The 27,695-nt window shown below is 37.2% G+C and overlaps 1 protein-coding gene across 4 annotated transcripts in view; it reads left to right on the forward strand.

The window, feature by feature from the left end:
- The first annotated feature begins 583 nt into the window (after positions 1-583).
- Positions 584-27,695, forward strand: part of LOC112645922 (uncharacterized) — a 53,640-nt gene continuing 26,528 nt past the window's right edge. Inside the window, exons 1-8 of one of the 4 annotated variants that reach the window (XM_025425495.3) lie at positions 584-733; positions 7,895-8,036; positions 11,079-11,169; positions 15,686-15,804; positions 18,176-18,318; positions 21,292-21,489; positions 23,423-23,487; positions 24,636-26,850. In XM_025425495.3, coding sequence (XP_025281280.1) covers positions 723-733; positions 7,895-8,036; positions 11,079-11,169; positions 15,686-15,804; positions 18,176-18,318; positions 21,292-21,489; positions 23,423-23,474 — 756 coding nt within the window. In that variant the 5' untranslated portion in view covers positions 584-722 and the 3' untranslated portion in view covers positions 23,475-23,487; positions 24,636-26,850. Of the gene's footprint in view, positions 734-7,894; positions 8,037-11,078; positions 11,170-15,685; positions 15,805-18,175; positions 18,319-21,291; positions 21,490-23,422; positions 23,488-24,635; positions 26,851-27,695 lie in introns of those variants that run through there. The other 3 variants (XM_025425493.3, XM_025425494.3, XM_049105787.1) reach the window with 3 other exon arrangements.

Here is a 27,695-nt window from a genome sequence, read left to right on the forward strand (position 1 = left end):
CTCTCTACTACACGTAGAAGGCGCACTAAAAAAACCTTGTTGGACCAATCAATGGATATGCGATATCATGTAATATTCTCTCCTTTTTCTGAGACAAATCACAAACATTTGCTTTGAAATAAAAATCTATTATTCTCTTGTGTGCTTTACGAGGCAAAATTCCGTGTCTTCGATTCGAAGGAATTTTTATCTGAGCAAGGTTCAAGCAGGAGTTAGCTAACTTCCCTTTTGCGCCTTCTGCTAGTTCTGAAACTACAGAAGAGAAGCAAGAAACCAAATACGGAGGGATATTTTGCACACATACCACTTCGGCTAAACCCAAGCCAGATGCAAACAATTCAAGAAATAATGGAACTGAAGACAGCCAAGTTTTCAGGGATCCATAGAGGTTTGTACCCTCTGCTGTCATTGTTTCCGTCGTCCAGGTTCCCTTATACCACAGTGTAGACAACTCCCTGGAAACAATGCTCACTGTTATCCTGCTCCAGTAGCACAAGAATCCCTTTGATGAGCTCTAAGAGGTTGGTAACAATACCTTCTAAAAGGCCAGGTTGCTAGGTAACAGCTTGTTTCCTTGGTCACAGTGAATATATGGAAGACCCCCAAAAGAGGCAGCAGATTCTTGGTGGACAGCTCTCATATCCCTCCTAGGAACATGATGAAAAATGTCTTTGGAAAAATAGCTTTATGAAGGCCACAGGAACTTTCTGTACCAGCCAGACATGTCCGAAAGGTAAGAAAGATGAAATGCTAAAAGTAACCTTAGACATTACTTGAGAGAAAACAAACCTAGATAGGGTTCCTGGATTAAATTTCATTTGAAAATAAAAAGTCATGCAACCTGTATTACTGATGATGATTGCTTTGAGAGAGAAGCAAACTTCACTGTCACCCTCTCTCCTACGACCATGCAACTAGTTACAAATGCAATTCAATTGATCACTGTGACAGAGAGAGAAGTGGCCATAACTGTATTAGCAATGGTATGTCTATAGGCACCCAGGGCTTTTTGGGAGAGCATGTGTGAATTTAGGAGAAAGGCAAGAAAATCAAAAGTAGACAGCTGCTAGTTAACATTTGTTAATATTAGTTAATATCTATAAACTAAGTTTAAATGAAGTTACTATGACAAAAACAGGACTTTTACTAGCTCAATAAAGCCCAAAATCAGAATAAGAGGCCAAAACCCAATCCTTGTTTCCTCACTTTTAAATTTTATAGCTTTTCATAAGTGTTTCCCAAAACATTCCAATTATTAGATAACATACAATTAGAGGGTTTGCAAGTTTCTTGAATTTTTTTTGTCTATTTAAAAATATATATATATTATTTATTTATTCATGAGAGACATAGAGAGAGAGCAGAGACATAGGCAGAGGGAGAAGCAGGCTCTCCACAGGGAGCCTGATATGGGACTCGATCCAAGGAACCCAAGACCATCACCAGAGCCAACGGCAGAGGCTCAACCACTGAGCCACCCAGGCGCCCTGAATTTTTTTTGTCTTTATGTTGGTGTGTTATTTGGCTTTCATCTTTCAAAAAATGACATTTGCGCCTTTAATTTTCAGGATTATGTACATTGTGGTTTCATATGAATGTGTGGAATTTATGGATAGCTTCCATTTACTGCCCACAGCTAAGAGAGGAATCATGTTTAGGTGTGGGGTTTATAGACTGAAGCAGTTCCCTTACCAAAGTTCCATTTTGGTCAGCAAGCTGTGGATATCTCAAACAATGCCTCGATGTTGTTGATTTTAATGTTAAAAACTGTGTCATAATTTGGAGAAATGGACATATGAAATGGTTCTTAAATGGGTAAGAAGTTCTGTGAAGACATATATACTTTATTTCCCCCCACTTGCTAACACCCTTTGATACACACTATCAGAGATTTATTTGTGAGCTCTAGATTACGTGGTATTTATGATCAGCATTACTATTTTTAAATGAGTAAATATCTCTAGAATAATTTTAGACACAGTGTAACTAGTGATGCCCAAACTACAATTCAAATTTTAATCTTTAAATTTGGAAGGAAGAAGGAAGGAAGGAAGGAAGGCTGAGAGAGAGAAAGCAAAAGCAAAAAATTCTCAGTGCTAGTGTTTGTTCAATCACATTTCTGCACATCATGAAACAAGAGAACTATTCACACTACCTTCCTCATATACACTCATTTTCATTTAGGTTTTTTATAGTTTTATCCCTGGTCACAAGATCTACCTCAATCCCTTATTATCCTGTAGTGTCTCTATTCTTCTCTCCTGTAGGGTTGTATGTGTTGAATTCTCTATTATAGCAGCACATGGTGTAGTAAAACATTCTTCAAGCATTGAAAACCTTTTAAGTAGCAGCTACATGTGTGGCTACAATAAAGTTCTCAAAATTTCTAAATATCATCTTGTAGAGGGGATACAAGAGATTCTCAATCTCTTTCTCTTCATTGCTCTGGCATTTTACTATATCTATGCTTCTATGAGTGTCAGTCAGTGAACCCACTACTGGTTATTGAGGTTTACAAGCTTTCCCTCTGGAGAAGTTTGGTAGATATTTGTTCTTTTGCCTTTGTTGTACTTTAATTTGGGAGCCTATTTGTGTTTATAAGAATATTCACGGAGCTGAAGAACAGGATGAAAATGCATCCTGTATAAAACTGCAAAATTCAAAGACACTAAGTTCACATAAATTTTAAATCTGACTTATTCAGACAGAAGAAGAGAAATAACTCTAGTTGTGCTTTTATCAGAATGTATTGTTATATGGTTTTAGAATCAACAATCTAAATAATTTGTTCAAATCAGTTAAGATTCCAGGTTGTGGGTCCTGAAATGCTTCTGGAATATCTGTAAAACACATTTTTTGGGGAACAATGCTGAAGGGGAGAAAAATATACCACCCAAAATATGCTGCTTTGGGATAATGATTATTTTGAATAAAATTTGTTGAGAAACAGCTGGTGTAAGAAGGACACTCTGATCCTCCTTTGTCTTCCTGAAAGCAGGAAATAAATCTCCCATGTGAAGGTATCTTCCCTGTAGCAGGAGGGCGGAAGGCATTGTAATCACCAGAGACTGGGAAGTTAGGGCCAAGGAGGGTGTATAAACAAATATTTACTACTCCAAGCCCAAACTTCTTTGACTTGTCAATTCTTCAAAAATTTGCTATTTCTTAGTCTAATTTGGTCACTTTGAGTTCCATATTTTCACGGGCAACTGTACATATGAAATTAAATTGTTTTTCTCCTCTTAATCTGTCTTATGTCAAATTAACTATAAGACCAGCCAAAGAACCTAGAAGAAAAGAAGGGAAAAATTTTCTACCCCTACATTTTATTGGTATATTATTGTTTACTCAATTAATGAGTTTAGTTTCAGGAGCTTCATTTAGAGCCACCAGAAATTTAAAGACCTGGTATACTTGACCTGCCATTTCAGATGAACACATTATAATATCAGATTTCCTCCTGACTTTATGAGCACTCCATTCAGAGTATTTCTATTATCTCGTTATCATCTCTACTATGCAGATATGTACAATCATTCCCATATTACAAATGAGTAAAATACAGGCAGAGAGAGCACAGGGATTCTGTATTCAAAAAAAAATTAAAAAATAAAAATAAAGAATGGCCAAAGAAATAAGAAAGACTAGATTAATTAGAATAATATTCTCCTTTCATCAAGAATTAATGCTCTAGAGTCCATGGGAATTTTTTTCTAGCATTTACTTCAGAAGTGCCTGGTCTTAGCAAGATCCCATAAGATTTTAGAACCTAATATTTTGTGGAGAGAGAGGGGGGGAATTTGAAGATTGGGGAAAAGTGACCTTGGCTAACTTAAAAATAAGACTGAGGTGCTTTCCTTCCTTCCCAAATACAAAGTTTGCACGATGCAGCAATGAGCATAAATGGAATGCTTCGAAATTGAGTCATACAAATGCAATTCTGACATCCCTAAGTGTCTGAAAGGAGTCCCCTGGCCTTTTGTAGGATGGGTGTCCAACAGTCTTTCGACTCGAGAGCTTCAGCTTCTCCTCAGAAATTAGACCATCCGCCACTTCCTCCTTCGCTCCCCTTACAAAGTTCCATAATCACCAACTTGACACTTTAATTAAACAGATAGCGCCCAGTGTGGCCGACGATTTATGAGGTGTATACATTCGTGACTGTAAAGGACGCTGCAATCTTCTGATGAAAGGTGCTCATGAATTGATAAGTTACATCATTGTTGCTTTTTATCCAGCAGTCTCAGCTCACCTGATTCCTTCTTGTTGGCCATTCTACACTTTTTAAAACCAAGAATAGATGGCCAATTCTGATAATGCCATCTATTTTAAAGACACTATAAATCACTGCTGACAAATGCTGTACAGTTTTAACCGTGGCACCTTCTCCATGGCAGCTTTATATTGGGGCATTAATAAAATTAATTTCTCTTTCATAAAGGTTTAGATTTGTAATTTATGATAACTGTTTGTTCACTGCAGGCAGAAAGATTAAAAATGAGTAAACCAATATACCAACTAAACTGCATGTGTCTGGTTTTATTTTCTTTTGTGGAGGGGAGATAGGAGAGAGTTTTAAAAACAGCTTGATGTTATCTGGAATGGCGTCCCCATAGGTTCTACTACTCAAGGCTGAACTTTTGTTTTCAGTAAATAATAGCTGCTCAGATTTACATGTCCTATTAACTAGTGCAATTATTTACATGTAGTTAAGTGGAGCAACCGGAAGGAGAAAATCAGTATTAATGATTTTCCTTCATAACAACTGCCCCCTAATAATGATAGAGCTTTACAGTTATTTCAAGAATCACAATAGCTTGTATGAATCTAAACTGAATCCCAGTGGCTAAGAGCACTCGGTCATTTACTAACGTGTCTTGGACAAGTTTGCCACCTCCCTATACCTCAACTTCTTCATCTATAAAATAATAATGTTGATTATGTTATCAAAATATAAGCAAAATGATAATATTCATCAAAATAATCACCACTTTATTTGGTGACTGTGATGCATAAGTGAATTAATCCACATAAAGAAAGCTCTTGCTACCATGCCCAGCATATAGCACATGCTTTTTTTTTTTTAAGGATTTTATTTATTTATTTATTTGAGGAGGAGAGGGAGGGAGAGAGAGTCCCAAGCAGATTCCCGCTGAATGCAGAGCCCAACTCAGTGATTGATCTCATGACCTTGAGATCATGGCCTGAGCAGAAACCAAGAGTCTGATGCTCAAGCGACTGAGCCACCAGGTGCCCCTTGAAAGTGCTTAATAAATGTTAACTGCAATATCATTGCATCTGTAACAGTGGTAGTTGTCATCACAGCAGTGATGTTACACAACAGACAAAAAAAACCCATCAGAGTCTACATCATCTTCCGAATATTAAAGAAAAGGATCTGTCCATTAGAGATGCCAAGTGTCTTGCGGAGGTACCTGCAGTATCTGTTGCTCAGATTCCTAGGACTGGTAGGTCATGACTTCAGTGATGTGTGCTTCAAGACAGCTGCAGATGAAGCAGACATTTGAGTTAGTGGCATAACCTGAAAGATGCCCCCTTTTCTTTCTTTTTTAAGCTACAGATTCAGAAATTATCTTATTTTGCTGAGATTTCTCCCTAAAAAGCAGACCAAAGAAAAACTGTATTTGAAATTGGGGACAGAAGTAACAGAACAAAGAAGACTTAGAGAATGCCCCTGTGGTTTCTACCGCGATATTCCAGCACAGTGCCCTTGAGACGCTGCACCCTGGTGTGCTGCACAGAACAACATGAGGGTGTGAGGGACAGAAATTGGACTTGTGAGCCAAAGGAGAGGTTTCATGCTGAAAGACCATCGACTAGTCATCTATTGGTTAGAATCTTCTCAGATAACCTGCCCATAGATGAAACTCTTGACCATACTTCAGTTTACTGAAGTGGAAGGAAAAGAAAAGAGAGAAAGAGAAAGAGAGATTGGGGGGTTAGCAGTTTATTTACTTGTGTTACCAAGTTTTAATTATGGCATAAAGAGGTCTCCAAGTTTAAATCCCAAAATCATCTAAGGTGAACTAAGATGACGAGATAATTTTCAGTTATTTTTAAACTTCATTTCACCTTGAAAGGGCACCTGTAGTCTGTAGCATGACACAAGAAAAGTAGAGTAAAACCCCAATCAACTGGATTTCCCTTGTCAACTCCTTAAAAAATTATTATTATTATTAATTATGTGGCTTTATTTTTTTCCCCTGTGCCTTCTATGGAGAGACTGTATAGCAAACTATGACCATTTCTCATACTGCAAGTTTAAAAAAAAAGAGAGAGAGAGAGATCTCTAGCTTATTTTATTATCACCGTGTAACCTTCACTAGAGTTTAGAGTAAGAAGATAACAGTCACTGACAAAGGTTTAGCCACACCCATTATCCTAGTTTCCTGATTTCATTTTGGCAGAAAAAGCTAGCATATTTTAATGAAGACAAAAGAGCCAACAAAGTCAGATCTCTGTTTATCTCGATATATCATTCTATTTTCTCCCAACTCTTTCTGGTTATTGGCCAAAACTCCAGTTATTGATCACGGAACATACCTGCCTCAGGAATAATAAATATCACACAATTTGCTATTATTCTTCTAATGTTTATTAATTTGTCTCAGTGGCAAGACACACTTTGGGGATTTCAAGAAACAGCATCTAACGATCAATGAATTGTTCCAGTGGGAAAGATATGAGAGATATACCTTTTCTGACTTTTTCACATAATTAAGACCAAGTTCTTGATTTGTTATTGAGTTACAGATGGAGGAATAATTTTCTCTTTGATAAGAGGGCACAGTTATCTTTTTATCAATGACTCAGTAATGCTATTTTTGGAATATGATGTAGCGGTTATGCTCTTCTCCTGTGCCAGCCCAGTTAATACATGAAAAATAAAAGACATTTCTATATTGTACTTTATGAAGGCACACTTATATACAGGAGACATGTGGTTTCTTTTAAGCAAAATTGCTGCAGAGGCATAATAATTGTGCCATAAAACATAGAAGGTTGTCTCAAGATTTTTGGAGCCTGAGGAATGATCTATCAAGAGTAAAAAGAGGCCAGAAATAAAGACATATGATGTCTACTTTTACTTAACATGAAAAAAAGCATATTTAGACATTATTTTAAAATTGGCTCGAAATAATGTACAGCACCAATTACAGGAAGGGAAACTTGTAACCACTCCTGAAGAGATATGGAAAAGTGCAAGAAAAACAATGAAAAATAAACCAGAGAATGACTACAGGAGAGCAGAAAAGGCATTTTATATCTCAGCGGTATAAAAGCAGGCACACAGAAAGCACTGGACCGTTGCTAAGAGAAACGGTTGAATAGTCTTTCAAAGTGAGTAAAACTGATTGAAGAACCGGACTTTTTAATTTATTTGCCACCAATTTGTAGAAATGGAAGAGGTTGGGGGGAAATTTCAGGGAAAATGTAAGGGCCAGAAATAATGGGGAAACCAAGAGAGAGTTTAAGGATGCAGATGCTTGCCTGTAGAGATCTGCTGCCCTAGCTCCAGGAAGAATGATGTCCCAATATGAGGGCTGACCTCCTCATTCATATGGTACCACACAGACATGCAGTTGTGGGTACCACTCGATTCACATTTCTAAAACATGCGGTCCACGCAGACCCCCTGACCTTTGGGGAGAATTTGCCATAAGTGACTATTAGCCATAAAAATGTGCTTAGGACTGTGACAAGATGTCAAAGTCCTGCTGAGATCTAGGTCAATTTCTGGGGTATCATTTATCTTCTAAATGGAAAAGGTGGTCCTTCTAATGTGTTGCTATTGCTGCTCTATATAAAGGAATTTACACATAAAGATTTTAAAAGAGATCCACACACACTTTGAGCATTTTCTTTCCCTCAGCTCCTCGGGTCAAAACACCAGCAGTCAGATTTGTCCGTCTAGTTCGTCGTACTACTCTGACCCAAATGAGTCACACGCTTGGTCAGCATTGTCAAGGAACAGAACACTCCATCCACGTTTGGATTCTGGAATATCATCCCTGGTAAATATTTTTTTTTTCTGGTAACTATTCTTAATTAGCTCTTTACCTAATGCTAAGCTTATGAAATGTCCTTTATCTTATAATGAACCTTTTTTTTTTTTTGTTAAGTGTATAAACTTAAATCTACCCGTGTAACTGGGGAGGTGTGAAAGGTTGATACTCTAAGTCCCAACTCAGAAAGGAGACGGAAAGAAGCTAGAGAGGAGGAAGGAAGACAAAAGTGGAGATGAACACAAAAGGGAGTGACCACAAAAACAGAAATGCATGCCTTCCTCTCCCCCCACTGAGTTCAAATTCTGTCTCTAGTCTAAGGTTTCTCTCCCTTCTTTCTGGAATGTCCTTTGTCCACAAGATAAAATTTTTTCCTTCCAAACTCACCATTTCCAAGACTCTTCCCTAACCCATTTCAGGGGAACCATATGTGTTTCCTTTCTTTCCTTTATAGTTGTTCCACCTATCCCATTGGATCGAGATGAGTTACTCAAATATTTGCCTCCCAAATTATAGAAAATGAGTTTTTCAAGTACAAATACCATATTTTATTTAACTTTATATCCCTGGTGCCTGATATACAGCAGGGTACAGTATATATTTTTGAATAAATGAATGAAATGAAATGAAATGAAATGAAATGAAATGAAATGAAATGAAAGATACCAACTTTGAAATATTTATAGATCCAATGAATTAATCACTTGGTCCATCAGGATTAAAAAAGAAAAAGGAAAAGGGAAGACACAGATATTCACTATTCCTTTAGGGAGGAGGAACAGTCACTCAACTGCAGCATATTGACCGCATTACATAAATATAAACAAAGAAATGCAATGGCTCATTCTCCTATGAGGTCAGAAATTGCAAAATCAACCACGTAACTCCTTTAAAAAGCAAACAGGGTTTTGTACAAAATTAGATGTCAGTTGAAAAATGGAAACTATTGGGGTGCCTGGGTGGCTCAGCTAGTTAAGTGTCTGCCTTTGGTTCAGGTCATGATCCCAGGACCCTAAGATGGAGCCCCACATAGGGTTTCCTGCTGTGCAGGGAGCCTGCTTCTCCCTCTCACCCACCCCTCCCTCTGCTTGTGCTCTCTTGCTCTCTCTCAAATAAATAAATAAAATCTTTAAACAAAAATGGAAACTTTCTTTTCAAATACAGCTTTAGCTTAGATTCTTTTTTTTTTTTTCCTGGTAAGGTCATCATGAAACAGCACAAAAAGGCAATGGGGTATGGCAACTTCAGGGAATTTAACTTCTAAGTCTTATTCTATGATAGAAGTAAGACAAAAAAAATCTAAAAGCACATTGGAAGGAAAAAAGCTTCCATAAGCATGTGAGCTGAACAACCAAGAATAGTCCAGGGACCACATTCTCAAAAATGCAAGATTTGTGCTTCTTGGTTTTTTTAAAGAATATTTCTGAAGAATGAGTGAATTCCTTGAAAGCATGTTAGCAAATCCTCAGATTTTCTCATAGAATTACTCAAGTATTAATTAGCTTTTTCATATTGTTATTAATAAAGTAGAGAGCTTTTGTTATTAGTTCTGTTCTTTAAATAAAGACACTGAGATGTTTACTGGAACCACCATGGTCATTCAGTGAGTAAAGTAATGAAGACCAAAAATCAAAAATAAATGATTATTACAAAGCCACCTCTTTTCAACTTATTTTGAGTCAGCATGTTCCAAATTCGACTTCACAAAAATACCTGAGACCCACGTCCCGCTCTAAGAATAAAAGGTTCTGTGATTTAAAAGTCCAGGGGAATACTTTGTGCATATAGACTCACAATGTATATTAGCATATAAAGGCTCTGCGGAGTCCTGTAGCAGAGAGAAATGCTTAACTTAGTTTAATCCAGAGCCCCATAAGCTTATTCAGTGGTGGAAATGTTTTTTATGTTAGTATTAGTCACACAAATTTACAGCTCAAGCGAAACAGAAGCTATATGAAGTGCTGCTCTGAGATGAAAGCAGTTGTTCCAAATACTGTAATGACATTTTTCTATATCAAATATTCTGGGTTTGTTTATGTGTATGACGATGGCTAACAGAAGATTGAATCTGTGGTGTATTTAGCATAAGGTTCTTTTCCGAGTAATATGCCTTTTGTTTGTGTTAACCTTGAAACCATCATAAGCTCTATAATATACAGGGAATTTTGACTGACTACAACCTCAATGATAGTAAACAATATAAAACTGTCCCAAATATGATTTTGGCACATATTCTGGTCAGTGATACACTGTCCAGAACAAGGAAGAGGACCACCTGAAATATTTCATTCAATACTGGCTACATTTGAAGAGGAATGTCAATAAACTGGAACTATTCCCAAGGAGAATCATATGTTCATCTTGGATAGTTAATAATATGTAAACCATGATCTCTGAGCAGTAATTGTATGACTTAGGAAGGAGATGACAACTGTCATGAACACTTAGCATAGCAGTCTCATGTGCCTTCTGCGTAGCCTCAAAAGGAAGAACTTTCACCACCAGAACAAGTTAAAGAGGCTGGAGAACCCATATAATAAAGAACCTGCAACAATTAGAACCGTTATAAAATGGAAAATGGAATGAGATTTCCCAATCTAAATCAACCAGATAGTTTCATTTTGTATTTTTGCTAGGCATTCTACATTTGGTAGAATAACCCAATGTTTTACTATTCCTTTACAGCCTATCTGATTTTATATGTGTACTAGGGCGGCAGTATGAAGAATTGTGATCTGTAGCCCCTAATATATATTCAGTAAATATTAAAAGATGGTTTATCAGAGGTGGCGCAAAGTGGATTCACGAACGGGTACACATACATATTTCTGTCATCATTTACCATCAAATATAAATCATTTCCAGGTGTTGGAGATGCCAAGTTGAATAAGAATACATAGTTTAGAATGAACTAAACGGACTTCTATGAGGACACTGTTAGGTACTGGGAGTTCAACTTGGCTGAATGTTTGATGATTTGTATTACTTTTACACATAACAGTAACTGAGTCACGTATTTCCAGATGCTGTTTCTCTTCTCTTATTTTCAAGCTTCCATCAGACTCATTTAAGTACCTCACTTGGCACGAGGTAGAACAGGACATTCGAGGAAGTCAACTGCGTTGCCCAAGAGTAAGAGAAGGTAAAGAACAAGTGTGTGTATTTGTGTACATGCTCTCAGTAGATTTCATTTGTGGATTAAAGACATTACTTGGGTGGCGGGGACGATACTACTTGGAGATAGAAAAATTTCCTATTTCAAGACCATAGAATTATTGATATAGTTCGTGAAGAAGCCTCTTTAAAGCACATTCACTATCTGATAATATAAATAGTAGATGTTCAGCATTAAATACCAGAAAAAATAAACAAAAAAGAACCTATAATTCAACTATCCAGACATAACCACCATGACTTTTATTTCCATTTAGTCTATTCTGAAAAGTATACACACATACTTCTTTATGAAATTGTACAAATGATTTTAGTTCTTGAGTTTTTCCACTTATCTTGTTAACGTGAGCATTTTTTCCATGCTATTAAACATTATCCAGGATGCGGTTTTTAAAGGTTGCATATTTCTCCATCATATGGATATTATTAAATATATTTAACCAATGATCTTTGTTAGAATTTTAGTTTATTTACAATATTTTATGAACATGAATGACACTGTCACTTCGATGAATAATTTTAACCTGACTTAATTCTACCGTTGCTTCTTAAAACACCAAATGGGAGTCTAAATAGACCAGATAGTTTCATTTCATATTTTCATTAAGCGTTTTAAGTTTGGTAGAATACACCAATGTTTTACTATTCCTTTTCATTCTATCAGATTTTACAAGTGCGTTAGTGTGACAGTATGAAGACTTGTGATCTGTAGCCCCTAATATATATAATGTTTGATTTTTTAAGTACCTTTCAATAGATTCTACATTACATAAGAACAGGAATCAGGGCAGCCCAGGTGGCTCAGCGGTTTAGCGCTGCCTTGAGCCCAGGGCATGATCCTGGAGTCCCAGGATTGAGTCCTAAATCAGGATCCCTGCATAGAGCCTGCTTCTCCCTCTGCCTGTGTCTCTGCCTCTCTTTCTCTGTGTCTCTCATGAATAAATAAATAAAATATTTTAAAAAAAGAACAGAAATCATACATTTCTCATATCTTTTTTGCATATTCTGAAAGCTGATAAAATAATATGAGACATAATTCCAGCTGCAGTGAGTATTTAATCTTTATAAAACATCAAATACCTTGGCTATCTTCCATCTGTATTTACAGACTTGCAGGTATACTGTATATTGTACAATTGTAATATTAATTTCAAAAAGGTTGCTTTATATATATTTGCCTGCTCATTTCCCTCTCTCTCGGTGGCATTACTTTACCACACAATGCCTTCCTTGTTTCACTCAAAATCAGTTGACAAAGGAAGATTTAAAATAGCATCATTTTCTGAAATGTTGAGTAAAACATGTCAGCTCTGTTTGCAGCTAAGCACTGACTCCTATTTCGAAAATATTAGTAGGTAGTACTACTACAGGTAAACTCAAGCTGTCTGATGGGGACCTGAGAGAGTATATTTTTCAAAGAGCCAGAAATTATGGGGGAACAAGGCAGAAAGGACACCAAAGGAAGTAGAGACCGCGTGTGTCACATGCGTAAGAAGTCCACAGGCAAAGAGGAAGAGATGGCTACACTGGGAACCAATGTGGGCAGAGGTCACTGGTTCTTAAACTTTAGTGTGGGAGCAGATTACCCAGAGGCTTATGGGAAATGCACTTTTCCAGGCCTAACACTCAAAGAATCTGATGTAATTAGGATGAAATGGGGCCTGAGAATATGCATTTGTAAAATTATCATGAAATCCTGTTGCAGATGATCTGAGGGGCATCCCATGAGAACACCTGTTTAGGATGTTTGGAGGGAAGAAACGTGAATAGAAAGTGGAAAGACTGACACAATTAAGGGTGCTGGCATTTGTGTGTGTGTGCGTATGGGCATGTGTGGTGGTTGATGACTGTGCTACAATGAGGCAAAAGGAAATTGTATTCTGAGCATGGGTTTAGAGAGAACTGCCAAACTGAAGACATTGGGGGATGACGGGAATAAAATGTAGGAGCAAACAGAAAACAAGTATGTGTAAAGAGAGACCAATGGCCTACCTCCTTCCCTGATTTAAGCACCAGATCATGTGCTGAGGTCATCAGTCAACAAAACCAATTCCACATAAGGACCACAGTGGCCATTCATGCAGAGGACATCATCGCTCTGCAGAGATACGGAACATTTTCCTTCCATAGACCATTAACACCACCCAATCTCTCGCAAGTGACTAGTTGTAAAAGGAATGGAGCATGATCTAGGGGATGGAAAACATAGGGAAAATCCCATCACCTCGAACCATGAAGAAAATAGATGTCCCTTGTTCGTTGCCCTTCATTTTGTTTAAATTTTGTGTGTGCATGTGTGAGATGGAGAGCAAGTGCCTCTCAAAAGCATTCTAATAATAATTACCCTCCTTCCAGCTTAGAAACACCCATCAAAACTACTCCAGTCATCTCAGTTGCCCTGTTTGTATGCCTGGGAAGAGTTCTTAAGAGAAGAAAGCTTATCTGGCGTGTGACAAACAGCAATTTCCCAAGGCTCTGATGGCCAGATCAAGACTGACTTAACTCCTCCCAATTAAATGAAGCAAAAGAGCCAACTGTTGGCGGAATTCTTTTAAACTATAGATGCTTCTGTTTGAAAATCCCTCAGCGAGTTAATTCAGTCACTGCTGCTGAGTTACAAATCCAGTGAGGGGACAAAGAACAAATTCAGAGATAGCAGGTGAAATCCAACATTCCAGGGCTGTCAGATATTCCAGACTGTAGTTCTCAATTGCTAAGATAGATCTTCAATTATCAACCATGTCTGAGTTTTAAAAAGAAAGAATCCAATTTAATGTAACTCCTCACAGTGGAAGTAACCTTTGGCTTCCAACTTCAAAGAAATCTTTGAAAGCTGCTTTAAAAAAAAATAATTGAAAGAGTAGAAGATCGATAGGACTTCAACAAACAATAAAGGGCAGAGTTTAATAACTCTGGGCTATCTATTGCACAACGCAAGCCATCAAATTTGGGAGTGGTCATATTAAAGATGATAGAGCCCAGGGTCTACCCAGACAATTAGACGACTGTCCAATTTTTCCAGTTCTGTGGCTTTTAATTCCAATCAGCCTAATCAACGAAGAAGAAGATTTCTTCACACAAGGATATCTTATTTGTAAACTGGTTGGAGTACTTCAGGGTTACCTGATTTCCTGGGTGGCAACAGCACAGTTCATTATGAGAGAAATGCCTGAAAATTCAGGTTGCAACTTGGCTTCCACCTGCATCTGAGGAAAGAACTGATATTTGTGTCAAAATAATGAAACATTGGACTCTTTTATTGCCTTCCATAAATCCTTCACAGATGGACTCATTATCTCCCATCAGAGTCCAGACCAGACAGTCGCAAAAGCAAAGTTTGTTCCTGATGCCTTTAGTAACGTCTTCTTTAGTATAACTCTTTCTTTTCACCTCTGAACTAAGAATGACACATTCCAGAAAAATGGAGTAGGGGGAGTGGGCACAAATAGTATCTGGTAGGACTCATAGAAACACGTCATGTTGGAGTTGGGAGGGGATTGAAATCACTGAGTTTAGGATGGGTGCCATGGGCCTAGTTAAATCAACAGACCAAAGTTTGCCTGGGTATCACAATAGAGCTGTACTTTCTAAGAGAGAAATAAATTCCAGTGAAATTGGAAATCAGTATTTTTATAAGGCATTATGAACTTCAAACAAACATAATTTCTCATCATATTCAGCTCATGTTGGGCCCTTGATTCTAGTCTTCCTTATATTTTTGCAGACATGGAAAACTAAAGCTCAGAAAATTAAAATTAGTCATCTGGAGTCACACAATCACCTAACACCCAACCTCAGACTGGAAACAGGATATCCTTTCCCTAATCATGGAAATCTTGTGCAAGCCTGATTTGGAGGCCAGCAGGGTTGGGAAATAGTGGGAAATGAGTTTGGAAATGGAGAGTGAGATAAGATTGTGGAAAACCTTGCTTGACAAGTGGGGATTTTCTCTCTCTAATCAGTAGGCAGTGAGAAATTTAAACACGTGAGTGTGGTAAAAAGCTGTGTTTTAGGAAAGCTGGCTGGCCATGTGTATCATTTGTATCAAAGGAGAGGAGATTGCAAATGAGGTGATCCAAGAGAAATAGTTGTAGTTCAAGTAGGAAGATATGAGGGTCTAGACATTGAAAAGGAGGGGGAGAGATTCTCACGGGGAAAAGTGATGGAATCAAGTGGCTAATTGAGTTGAGAGACCGAAGGAAAGTCACAAGTGATATCCCCGAAGAGAAAAATATATGAAGACTAACGTCACTCTATTGCTGATTTTTTTTTAACCTATATGTGCTTGAAACATTTATGTAGGGTTAAAAATTATTATTTACTGCTCACACTGTTGGGGCATAATATGGGCCAACTCATGTTTTCCTCAATCCTGATTATTGAGTAGAAGTTTAAGACAACTGGCCAAATATCCAGCAAAGATGTCAGTCCGTCCTGGTGCCCTAAACCTACTTCCAAGATCTCACCTTGTGATTTTTGCCCAGGACCCTCCACAGAAGAGTTGCTCTTCAGACAGGAGGAGTGTACCTGGCCTGCTCAGAAAAGAGTCCTTGAAAAAAACAAATGGGAAACATGGCTACAAGAAAACTGGGAGGACTGCACGGTGAGAGCTTAAAAGACAGGAAAAAAGTCACTTTTTTGCAATGATTTAGTTATGACACCTCCCAGCCCCTCTTTCTAAGGGCAATTGCCAGCATAAATATCAAAACTCCTTGTTTTCTCCAAACCTAGTGGTTTGGGCTTCTCCATCTTCTGTTCACCTCTTCTTCATCATGACATGTTGCTTATTTTCTAACCTGTATCTTATCCTAACATTGCTGAACTTTGGAAAAGTTTAAAAGACTTGAGAATGAAATTGTTCCTTTTTGATAATAGTAAGTGTCAAACGCTGGACAATAGTTCTTGTCAAGGAGTTAATGATGCAATCTGGAATTCCTTGAATGACACATTAAGGCTAAAATTTTGATCAGCTGGAGCAGCCAGGCTGGTCTGAACAGAACTATCCAGGAACAAATAAAACTTGTTACCAGTGAAAAATAGGAGCTGTGATTTGTTGGTGCTGGAAATGACCCAGCTGATGGAGCCCCTAGCATTGAAAGAATCTCTGCGACTGGTCAGCCCAAGCACACAGAGCGATGGGGCTGCAATTCCTCAAGCCCCTGATTCCTGCTGGATGGAATCATGTTAGGCAGAGAATTGCAGGTGTACCTGGGAAGGATGTGTTGGCAGCAATGAAAGAGCAAATCAACTTACTTGCAACAGAGCTGGATGCCAATATGTTTGGGTTTTTTGTTTTTGTTTTTGTTTTGTTTTGTTTTGTTTTGTTTTTGGAGTAATCAGATTGTATGTGAAGAATTTAAGAAGTCTTCCAGAAATAAGACTGAGTTTAAATCCTGCTCACTGGGGCCTCTTGATGGCTCTTCTGCTTCTCAGACTGACCTTATAGGTTATAGGATGATGAAATTAGGAGGTGGGAAGGAGCTTCAGGGAGGGTCTGGTCTAAACCCCTTCCTTTCAAAAAGGAAAGGGAAGTCCCAAAGAAATGATTTGCCAGAGGTTATACATCTTGGGAGCAGGAGATATAAAAATAGAATATTGTTTCCCTGCTTTCTTTTCTTTTTAAAAATAATGTAAAATTCTCATATATAATGGATGGATACATTCTACTCTTAAAAATTAAACCATATACCTATTTGTTTAAAAAATTTAAACGATATATCTGAAACTTTGACCTCCACTCCCAAAACTATCTTTAGAGGTAATCATTTCAGTGTACATATGCATTCTTTCTTTATAGCTGCCATTTAAACTATGGATATATTGTAAAGGCCAGTGTAGCCTTCCTAATAAATTATAGAAAATTTAATTGGCCTTGAGATAACTGCACTCTGAGAGAATGGCTAAATAAATTCTATCATAGAAAATGTAATTGGAACACAGTGGTCCAAAAAAAGCCTCTCTGAGGAGGTGACATTCAATATAGAGATAGATATGATCTCTTGTCATTTCTAGATATGATCTCTTGTCATTTCTTAAGTTTTATTTCAAAATTAAGACCTTTTATAGCTTTGGAAAAATGGAATTTAAAGAATCGAAGTTTAAGTTTAATGTCTAAAAATATTAAGATCTTACTGATGTTTTTTTAAAGATATATTTGTATTTCTTTAAAATAATAAACTATTTTGATTCAAACTTTTTTAAAAGGGTTGCCATTTTATTCATTAATTTTATTGGCAAAAACTGATGGCAACATTGTGGCAATAAAATAAGTTGACTTTTAGGAATAGAGTTTACAAGGGCAGTGTTACCACTAAATGTGGCTTTAGTTTCCTTTATATCAAAGCTGCCTGATGTTAAAAGCAAAAATAAAGTATCCATATCTGTTAAATATGGTAAAGTCGTTTTTATGTTTGTATCCCTAGCTACCTTAAAACAAAATAATAGCTTCCATCTTTTGAATGATTGTGTCTTACTTTGAAATCTTTTTATTATGTTTTAGGTGTCATTTTTACTTCCTTTCAGGATAAAATTGGGGGGGGACAACAATAATTTACATAACATGCAAAAGACAAGTTAGCATGGGAGATGAAGTCTTTTTAAATGTGATTTCTGAGTATTTCCAAGGAGGCTAAAGATAATAATTTAAATGAGTAATTCTAAAACAGAATTTTATTCCTTCCACTCTTTACCCCTAGAAAATTTCAGAATCAGTTTTAGGATCCTGCCTTCCCTACCTCTAACCTTGTATGTAATTCTAATCAGGATCAGTCAGGATCTTCAACAACCCTACCTTGAGAATGAATCTCTGCCTCATAATTGTGTTTGGATGTGTGAAAGTTTTAGAGGGCACACCAAAAAAAGGTGAAAACTACTGGCTTACATAACATATTAACATATTTTAAATTAATAACTATTTTTAAAGGTTGACAACGAATTTGCTTTTTTTTCTTTTTTTTATTTATTTTTCCCTTCAGAATTTGAACCTTTCATTTCAGGATTTGGGGAACCCTTATCAAGTTGCAAATTTTCACAGGATTCTTAGAAGACTAATTCGAGTCGAAACCCTCTGGTTAGTGGATAATTCATTGGTGGACTTAAGTGCCATAAGATTGCCAAGGTACCTGCTCTTTAGCATGTCTAGTTACTAAGTTAAAGTCAAATATTTGCTATTTGGGCATATGTGACTATCGTCTGTACCTACTGTGGCCATATGGTTAGGTCTTAAAGGCAATAGTGCTACATGATACCTGGGCAAGGCAAAAAGGGAAATTTCTACATCAAAATGCCACACTTTAGGGGTGTCTGGGTGACTTAGGTGGTTAAGTGTCCGACTCTTGATTTCAGCTCCGGTCATGATCTCAGGGTGATAAGATTGAGCCCCACATGCAGCTCCAGCATGGAATCTTGCTTAAGATTCTCTCTCTCTCTTTCTCTTTCTCTCTCCCCTATCCCTGCTCTCTCTCTCAAATAAATAAGTAAATCTTTACAAAATATCTATTCCTTTCCAAATTAATATCATCATCAATTTTTAGAGGAGTAATTTGTAATCATAGGATCATATCAGCAGAAAAGCCTGCCATATCCCTTGTATTGCACACTGGAAATGCAATTACATTATGTAAATGCTACTGTTGTAACATAGAAATTTTTAGTGAGTCATCCATATTTTTTGAGCACCTTTGAGGAGAGACCCTACAGGTAGTCGACAAGAGCTTTGGTTTCAGAGCCCTATTCTAATGGAAGGGTGAGGGTGGCCACTGAGAATAGTGACAGAAACAAACTAAAAGTTTTTAAAAAGATATGGACTCTTTGGTTTTCCAAGGATCCTAAACTCCTGACGTTAAAAATAATTTGCCTTTTTTGCTCCAGATTGCTTAAGAACTCTTTTTTGTAGAGAGCTGCTGTGTGCTTCACCAGGTACAATAAATAAGTGGGGTGAAGGGAAATAGGGGATGAAGGAAATCAAGCAGCCACAAGAAGGAAGGGTAAATCCTAGAACTCGTTAAGATACATCTCTGAGCTGGAGATGGACTGAGACAGGGTCACAAAAAGACCATCAGAGCCACACAGGGGAGGGAAACAGGAGATGGAGGAAATGTCAGAATTTGAAATGTGCCTGGATGTCTTCAGGCATTCCCAAAGTCCCTTTGAAACTTTAGATAGACCTGCATAGCATTTGGTCTTACTTATGTTCTGAGTAATCTCTACACTCAACATGGGCCTTGAACTCACAACCCCTTGATTAAGAGTCACATCTCTAGCAACTGAGCCAGCCAGGCACCCCTACTTATATTCTTTTTAAATAACAAATTTTAAAGTACCTGAAGAAAAATTCTCAAAAGAAACTTAATATCCCTACTATAAATAAAAGTCACTGGCAGTTGATACTGATTTATTCAGGGTTTTTTTTTTTTTTTTCTGTTTGTTGTTGCCGTTTTTTTGTCTTGTTTTTGCCAGGCTCTTTGGAGGGTTGTAAAAGTGATACATTAATTATATTTTTAATACATATAAATACACATACAACAAACAAATGTTTAATAATCACAAAGCATACTTTAGAAATACTGAACTAGGAGATCATTTACTTGGAGTATCTGTACTTGATCTGATCCAGATCAATAAATCTCCAAATCTTTGCTATCTTATGTAAGAAAGAGAGAGAGAGAAAAAACCCACAATCATTAAAGAAAACACTTGCCCCAGGCTTTGCGTTCTCTAGATGTTTTCTTTTGGCTTTTCTTTCTTTAGAAATAGGATATATATGATATCAAATTATGTAATTGCAATCCAAATTTTTACAACCGCCAAATCAGTGTGTCAAGGGAGAAAAAAGGAGTTGATGTATTGTATATTCACAGCCTCCTTCCTTGTGCTGTAGAGGGAACACCACACTTGGGTTGCTGCTCTTCACCCCTAACATCCTGCTGACTGGGGATCTGTCATAGAGTAAATCTCAGAGCCTGAGAGGGATGTACATGGAAAATGAGAGAATGACTGGCAGACAAGGGCAGATTTCACAGGAGGACAGAGAGAGGGGCAGAGAGACAGGAACTGCCAAGGCTGGGTTTTCATTTAGAAATCGTCATGGTGCTAGTGCTCCTAAAAGATTATGTTGTAACCTGGAAAAGAGTAAAAACCCAAAGTTACCAGATGTATGATGAGGACTGTAAAATATCCATATGGAGAGACAGTGGAAGCAAATGAGGAAATGAAAAGAATAGATGTGAAAAATTGCAATTCAATTGGGGTGGGGGAGTTCAAATGAAATTTTTCTAATACCGTTATGTGGAAACTCTCTATTTAATATCATTTTTACCATTAGCAATCATTATTTACTAAGTGTCTTTGTGGGATACAAGGCCATAAATAAGTTCTCTGCATTTCTCTCATGGTATGAAATCCCAACTTATACATAAAGGAATTTTTCCTTGAGGCAAGGTGTCAGTGATAGATTTGAATGATTTCCTCTATTTGCATGGCCTTATACAATTACAGCTTTAAGGCAAAAATATTGAGAAGCATGATATGTCAGGAAAATGTATTCAACCTAAGTGTGCAACACACATTTCTCCTCCTAAGGATACCTTTTAGTTTACTTTTATATATAAAAGGCTTTTTTCTTTCCTGATTTAAAGTGCTATTTTTTCAATATAGAATTTAAGTATGAAAAAATAGAAAAAAGGTAACTGATCTCACTACTTGGAGGCAATACTTGTTTCACAAGTTGTTATGTGTCTGCGTGAACAACAATATTTCTGAGATTCTATGCAGCCATTCACCCTTTCATTTGAGACATACTGAGAATCCACCACGGACCATCATGCCAGGTACCGAGTGTCTACACTGGAAAAGAAAGCAGATTTCTGTAGTCAACAAACTTACAGTTTCATAGATCCTGCTTATTTTCTCTTAATATTTTCATACAAATATTTCTCTTCTCTGACAAAACACAGTTGTAGAAAACATCACTGTCACTCTTTTGAGGGGTTATTGTCTAGATGAGGGGGTATGGTCTAGTCCTATGCAAGATTTGGTAGTTAACCATCCTCTTCAGGAGACAATTGACAAGGTGTTTATATTTTTTATTCAGATGCAGAGTTTTAAATATGAACAAAAACCATCTCACATCTTTCAAACAATTGCCAAAGATACCTCAGATACAGCATTTGTCCTTGGCTGAAAACCACATTGAGTCTCTGACCGGGCTCTCCAGTTTATGGAGCACTCCACTGGAATCCCTTACGCTCAAGAGGAACCCTTGTGAGTTTCACCAAAATTACCGGAAACGGTAAGGCCCCAAACATCTTGGTGGATGTTCTTCATTGAATGTTATGCTTTGAATAGCTGTTCCCTCAAGCTTAAATTCGCTTGGCAAATATTTGTCTTACCTACTACATTTCGAACATATCATGCTTCTGATCTCACCTAAAGAATTTTAAACTGATCTTTAAAAAAAAAATCTTTAGTACACTCCTCTCAGTTAATTTATGACTGCTTTAAAATTTTAGGCTTCTCTCATAGTGTGATTTGACAAATAAAAGATGCTTCATTTTAGACTTTCAAGTCCTACGTGGTCCATACGAGAGTTTTATAAATTGTTTATTCTTTGTTTGTTTGTTTGTTTTGAGAGAGAGCAAAGGTGAGCAGGGGCGGAGGAGAGAAAAAGAGAGAGAATCCCAAGCAGGCTCCACGCCCAGCACAGAGCCTGGTGCAGAGCCCCATCTCATGACCCTGAGATCATGAACTGAGCTGAAATTGAGAGTCAGATGCATTTCCAACTGAGCCACCCAGACATTCCTATTTTCTGGTTTTATTTTCACTCCTTTGGGCCACAAGTGCACCATTAAGAGGTTACAAAGAAGTCATTGATTCGATCTACCCCAGTGGTTGAAAGTCCTTGAAAACATGTGAGGAATAAACCATTTTATTCCACTGTCACTACTGGAACATTCCTCATGATAATAATGCAATGTACACCTTGGAGTATGCAGAAAATTCGATGCCCATGTATTTCTCCCTAGCTAATTCCCAGCGCCACTAGTGGGAATTTGAAGGGTAAAACCAAGCTACTGAGTTCTAGAACTTGTATTTGCCCCCAGATAACAAATCAACTCACATCTCAGTTTGAATCAGTCATACAAAGGCTTAGATCATCTCTAGGTGCATATCCTGTCTATGATTACGTCCTTCATCTACATTCAACTTCCATAAAAGACATATTTCTCACTACCTTCCTTTCTCAAACTGCCATTTTCCCATTACAACAACCATATTCCAGAGGCCTATGTAATATTAGCCTCTTCGACCCCTGATGTACAACAAAAAATTGTCGAAATAAAAATCCTAATCTCTGTTGTTCCTACATAAATCTTATTACTGCCGTTGTCTCCCTCATGACTGTAGACTTCAGGCAAAATTCATGTTTTGTGATAATAAATTCTCAAATTGCTTTTACGTAAGTGAAAACTAGCAGCACAGTTGCTTTAAAATTGAACTAATATTTAACCATAATAACATTTTGAGGTTTAAAATTATATTTCCTTCAGTCAGAGGAGGTTTAGCTGGACATTTCAACCTCATTCATAAAAAAGGCACATTTCCAGTCATAAAGACAATTTATTAGTATTACATTTTAGTTTTGTTAATTTATAAGTGGGATTTTATTTTGATCCCAAATCAGTTACTTGCCTCCCTTCAGAGGGTGACTTACAACAATAGAATTAAGATTAACTGTCTGAAATCTGATATGCCCTGAGGTCTCACTATAAATCTGTCTTCAAAATTTATGATGTGGTATAGAGTTATGTGAGAATGAGGGATATAATGAGGTTCTTCTATTTTCTAACAGTAACTCTATTGGATTGAGTCCAAGGTGGATACGGCCTGGCATTCAAGCTATAAAAAGCCAGGTTGTATTGACTTGGTTACTTTAAACAGAAGTTTAAAATTACAGGGTTACTTTAAACGAAAAGATGTGGTCATTTCACAGTATGAGGAAAGGATTTGAGTATCTACTTCTGCTGAGGAACTAAACTGAAATCCCAAGTTCACCCAAGTTTGTGTTCAGTCGCCTAGCCAAAATCCACACTTTGAGGATCATAACAGCATTCATCCTGTCCCTGGGTATCTCGACATCATGATCAGAATTCTTTAAGGATAAGATTTTCTTGATCATTGTCACCTAGAGTTGTGACTGTCTTTCCCTTCCTCCTTTGTTTCAGATCCTCCAATAAGAAGAAAGCACAGTTCAAAAGAGAAAAAAAAAATTACTGATAAAGCTCATAGTGTAAGTCCCAGTAGGTAGAAGGCAGCCCCATTTCCTGGGACACCCACAGGCAAACTCTTCTACTATTCTTTGGAAGTCCATGTGATCTGAGTTCACCACAGTCTGACTTTTTGAAAAGAAGTAGCAGCTAGGGTTTCCTGTCAGCTAAGTCTGAACATTAGGGCCGGAAGACTTAGATTTTTATCTTTGCACTGTCACCTACAGGCTTTATGATCTTGGATAAGTGACTTAAAATGGGGGATAAAAACCAACCGGACAGTATTGGTGTGAGGATTAAATAAGATAAAGTGCAGGAAGCATTTAGTGTTGAGAAAATTCTGTGGCCAATGAGAGCATCTAAGGAGGTCAACACCACCATTGGTTGACATGTCATGTCTACTGACAGGTTTCAGTATTTTCCATCTGAGGCAAATCCCAGGGCTATGTGTCTTCTCCAGTATGAGCCCACAGAACTCCCAGATCTAGGAAAGCTGTCCACTTGAAAGGAAACACTGCTTTATAAGACTGCTAGGTATTTGACTACTGTTTAACAGGGTTGATGTGCAGGACACCTTCCTGAACCTGGATGTAACTGTGTAAATTTGAAATGTGATTTTCAAAAATGCTCTCTGTCAAGAGAAAATACTTCAGCACAAGAATATTTCCCACCCCTTCTCATACCTCACAGCCTGAATTCTTCCTTAACTGTCATTAAACAACATGTTTTTTCCTTACTTTTTCCTTTTTAAAAAACTTTTACCTTTATAATGTGCATATATATCATGATGTCATTCTTTCTCTCATGGTTGGTTGGCTAAGTTCCTTCATTTTTTTTTCTATTATAGAACTTTGTAAAAACTGAACTTCCCTTATAAAAACAGATTGTACGCAGTCCCACTTCTCTGATCTATACTTACGATCTGAACTATAGAATAGCTCCCTGAAAGGGCAAGCTACAGCAGAGAGATCAGCTCAATGAACATAAATAGTATTTTATTATAACCCTGCTACAAAGATTACAAAAAAAACCAGAGCAAAATGATAGTCACTCGTCTTTCTTATAACAATAGGCCAAGTCCACTCATTCATTAAGAGAGTAGTGAAAGACAATGCTTTTGTTCAGTATGGTTATTTTTATTTATTTATTTATTTTTTAACTTTTGCTTTAGAGTGTTTTCCTGTTTGCCAAACTTAAAAATGCTGGATGGAATCCTGAAGCTACCAGAAGATTCTTCACCACCAGAAACCAATATTTTTTCAAAAATATGTATTGTGTCCTAATGCAATCTATGTAGAAAGCAAGCAATCACCGTTCTCTAAAAGCTAACAAATACAGGAGATGCGTAACTAAATATTGTTGCTTACCATATATATTATATATATTTATATATTGATTTCTTTTAAACTAGTGACCTCCAGTTTTTTTTTAATTCTATACCCCATCAGTAAATAAATTTTGAGCATACACATATTTCTATTTAGAAATCTTATATTTAAAATACTAGGAAAATAACAAGTATACTTAAACATTAAAAAAACATTAAAAAACATTAAAAAGAGAGATCTTTAAGTGATGGCATAAAAATTTAACATGAATAAAGGCTCTCAGTTTTTCTCCATACTCCAGGGACTCATCTGTCCAGCATTGAGGCTGTGAGTCTCTTACTTTGAAAGTACTGCTTTAAATATCTGAACCTATCAAAAGGAAGAGGGACAGTTACATGATCTTAAGTCACATGCATTGGATTCTTCATTTTATTTCTTTTGTTGTTGTTCTTGTTTAAAGATTATTTATTTGTTTATTCAAGAGAGACACAGAGAGAGGCAGAGATATAGGCAGAGGGAGAAGCACTCTCCCTCTAGGGAGCCTGATGCAGGACTTGATCCCAAAACCCTGGGATCACGACTAAACCCAAAGGCAGACGCTTAACCACCGAGCCACCCAGGTGCCCTGGATTCTTCATTTTAAACATTCTGTCAATCATGAGTAACTTTGATACAGCAGAAATTTAGGAAGCTCCTAGACCATTTGTTAAATATTTAGAAAATAAACAATAATGGTACAGCTTCTTTATGTTCAGAAAATTTCACAAATGTGATTTTAAAGCTGCCTTCCCTATACCTTAAAGAGAAAGAATACAATTCAATTTCATTGCTTTCCAAATTTAGAGAAAGGTCATTAATTAGATCTACTGCTGACCTTATATTTTTCCTTATTTATAAAGATCAACTTAGTTGCAGAGCTAAAACTTTCCCTAGATGGTTCATCAATTAGATCTTTCCTAGCATGAAATAAAATATTTTCTGGATCATTCTGCCATGAATAAAAACTGCTTATAACATTACATAACAAAGATTCTAACAAGACCAAGATACAGTTCCTTCCCTTGAGAATCTTATGAATGACTAAAGTAGACAACACACACAAAGACCAAAAATACAATGAAATATGTTATAAATATTTATATAAATATAAATATGAGAGGATGTGGGAGGAAGAGGTTTAATTTTAAGTTATTGGAAGCCACTTTGAGGACTTTATAGTAGGAAGATAATTTGAGACGGATGTTATCAGTCAGCAGGTTATATCAGTCAGGCAGCATGACATGAAAAGGAGCACAGGGGCACCTGGGTGGCTCAGTCGGTTAGGCGTCTGACTCCTGATTTCAGCTCAGGACATGATCTAATGGATTATGGGATCCAGCCCTGCATCAGGCTCTGGGCTCAGCAAGGAGTCTGCATAAGATTCTCTCCCTCTTCCTGCCCCTCCCCATACCCTGCACACACATGCTTGCTCTCTCGCTCTCTCTCTTAATCTCTCTATAAAAACAGAAAGAGAGAGAGAGAGAGAGAAAAGGGGCACAAAGACCAGAAAGTATATATCAGTTAGGAACGGGCCAGGCTGTAAGAGTCAAAGTGGATTGACAATGGCTTAAGAAGAGTAATAGTAATAGCTGTAGTTTTTGAGCATCTACTATGTATTAGGCACAGGACACTGTACATTCATTATTTAAATCCTCAAACTATGAGGGTCCAACTGTTCTCATGTCATTAGTAAGGATATCTGAGGCTTAAAGAGGAAATAGTTTGGTTAAGGTGACACAGGTAGGTCACACAACTGTTACATGGCAAAGGCAAGGTTCAAAGCCTGAACACTTTCAACAGCCTTGCTGCATCTTCTAATAATACAGTTCTGATTTAAAAATTCAAGATGGTAGGGGGATCCCTGGGTGGCGCAGCGGTTTAGCGCCTGCCTTTGGCCCAGGGCGCGATCCTGGAGACCCGGGATCGAATCCCACATCAGGCTCCCGGTGCATGGAGCTTGCTTCTCCCTCTCCCTCTGCCTATGTCTCTGCCTCTCTCTCTCTCTCTCTCTCTCTCTGTGTTACTATCATAAATAAATAAAAATTAAAAAAAAAACTTTAAAAAAATAAAAGATAAATAAAAATTCAAGATGGTATTTGTGTTTCCAGGGACAGCACCTTTTCTCATAATTCAACCTAAATACCAGCATTTTGCCATAATCAAGTATTCACCATTCCTTGAGCATAGCTTAAACCTTCCTTTTTGAAATCTTTCCTTCTTTCTGCAATATTTTTCCCTGGAAGGTAACCATAAGAAAATCTTTCTTCTTTTCATTGTTTATTCCAAACACTATTTCCTCCAAAAATCCTCTCTCATCTTTTCAATCAGATGTTTTTTCTGCAGTTCCAAAGTACTTAAAAAAATATTGGTCTTAGGGCACATTTTCTTAATAATGCCTCCACTTGATTTTTATTTAAATGTATACTTTGCCTGTTTCCCCAGAAAGGGCTGTAATCATGAAATAAGAAAGAGGATACATTGCATTTTAGATGTTTATGCATGTATCCTTCTGCTTTTCTAAATCAAGGCAGGAAAACATCTTCTGTAAAGAACTAGAGAATAGATATTTTAGGCTTCGTTGGTCACATGGTCTCTATCATAACCATTGAACTTTGCCATTATAGTGCAAAAGCAGCCATTCATCATATGTAATGAATGAGTGTGGTTGTGCCCTAATAAAGCTTTATTTACAAAAATGTGTTGCAGGCTATAGTTTGCTGACTCCTGCTCTAAATGTCATCGTGTGGTTGATTGCTGTACTTTTAAACAATATCCATTGTCCCCTAGACCTAGATGAGGTGTATATTTCTCTACTCTTTGAATTCAGATGTGTCAAGCAACCTGACTTGACCAGTGAAATATAA

The sequence above is a fragment of the Canis lupus genome, chromosome 34, assembly GCF_003254725.2.
Source record: "Canis lupus dingo isolate Sandy chromosome 34, ASM325472v2, whole genome shotgun sequence".
Taxonomy (NCBI): domain Eukaryota; kingdom Metazoa; phylum Chordata; class Mammalia; order Carnivora; family Canidae; genus Canis; species Canis lupus.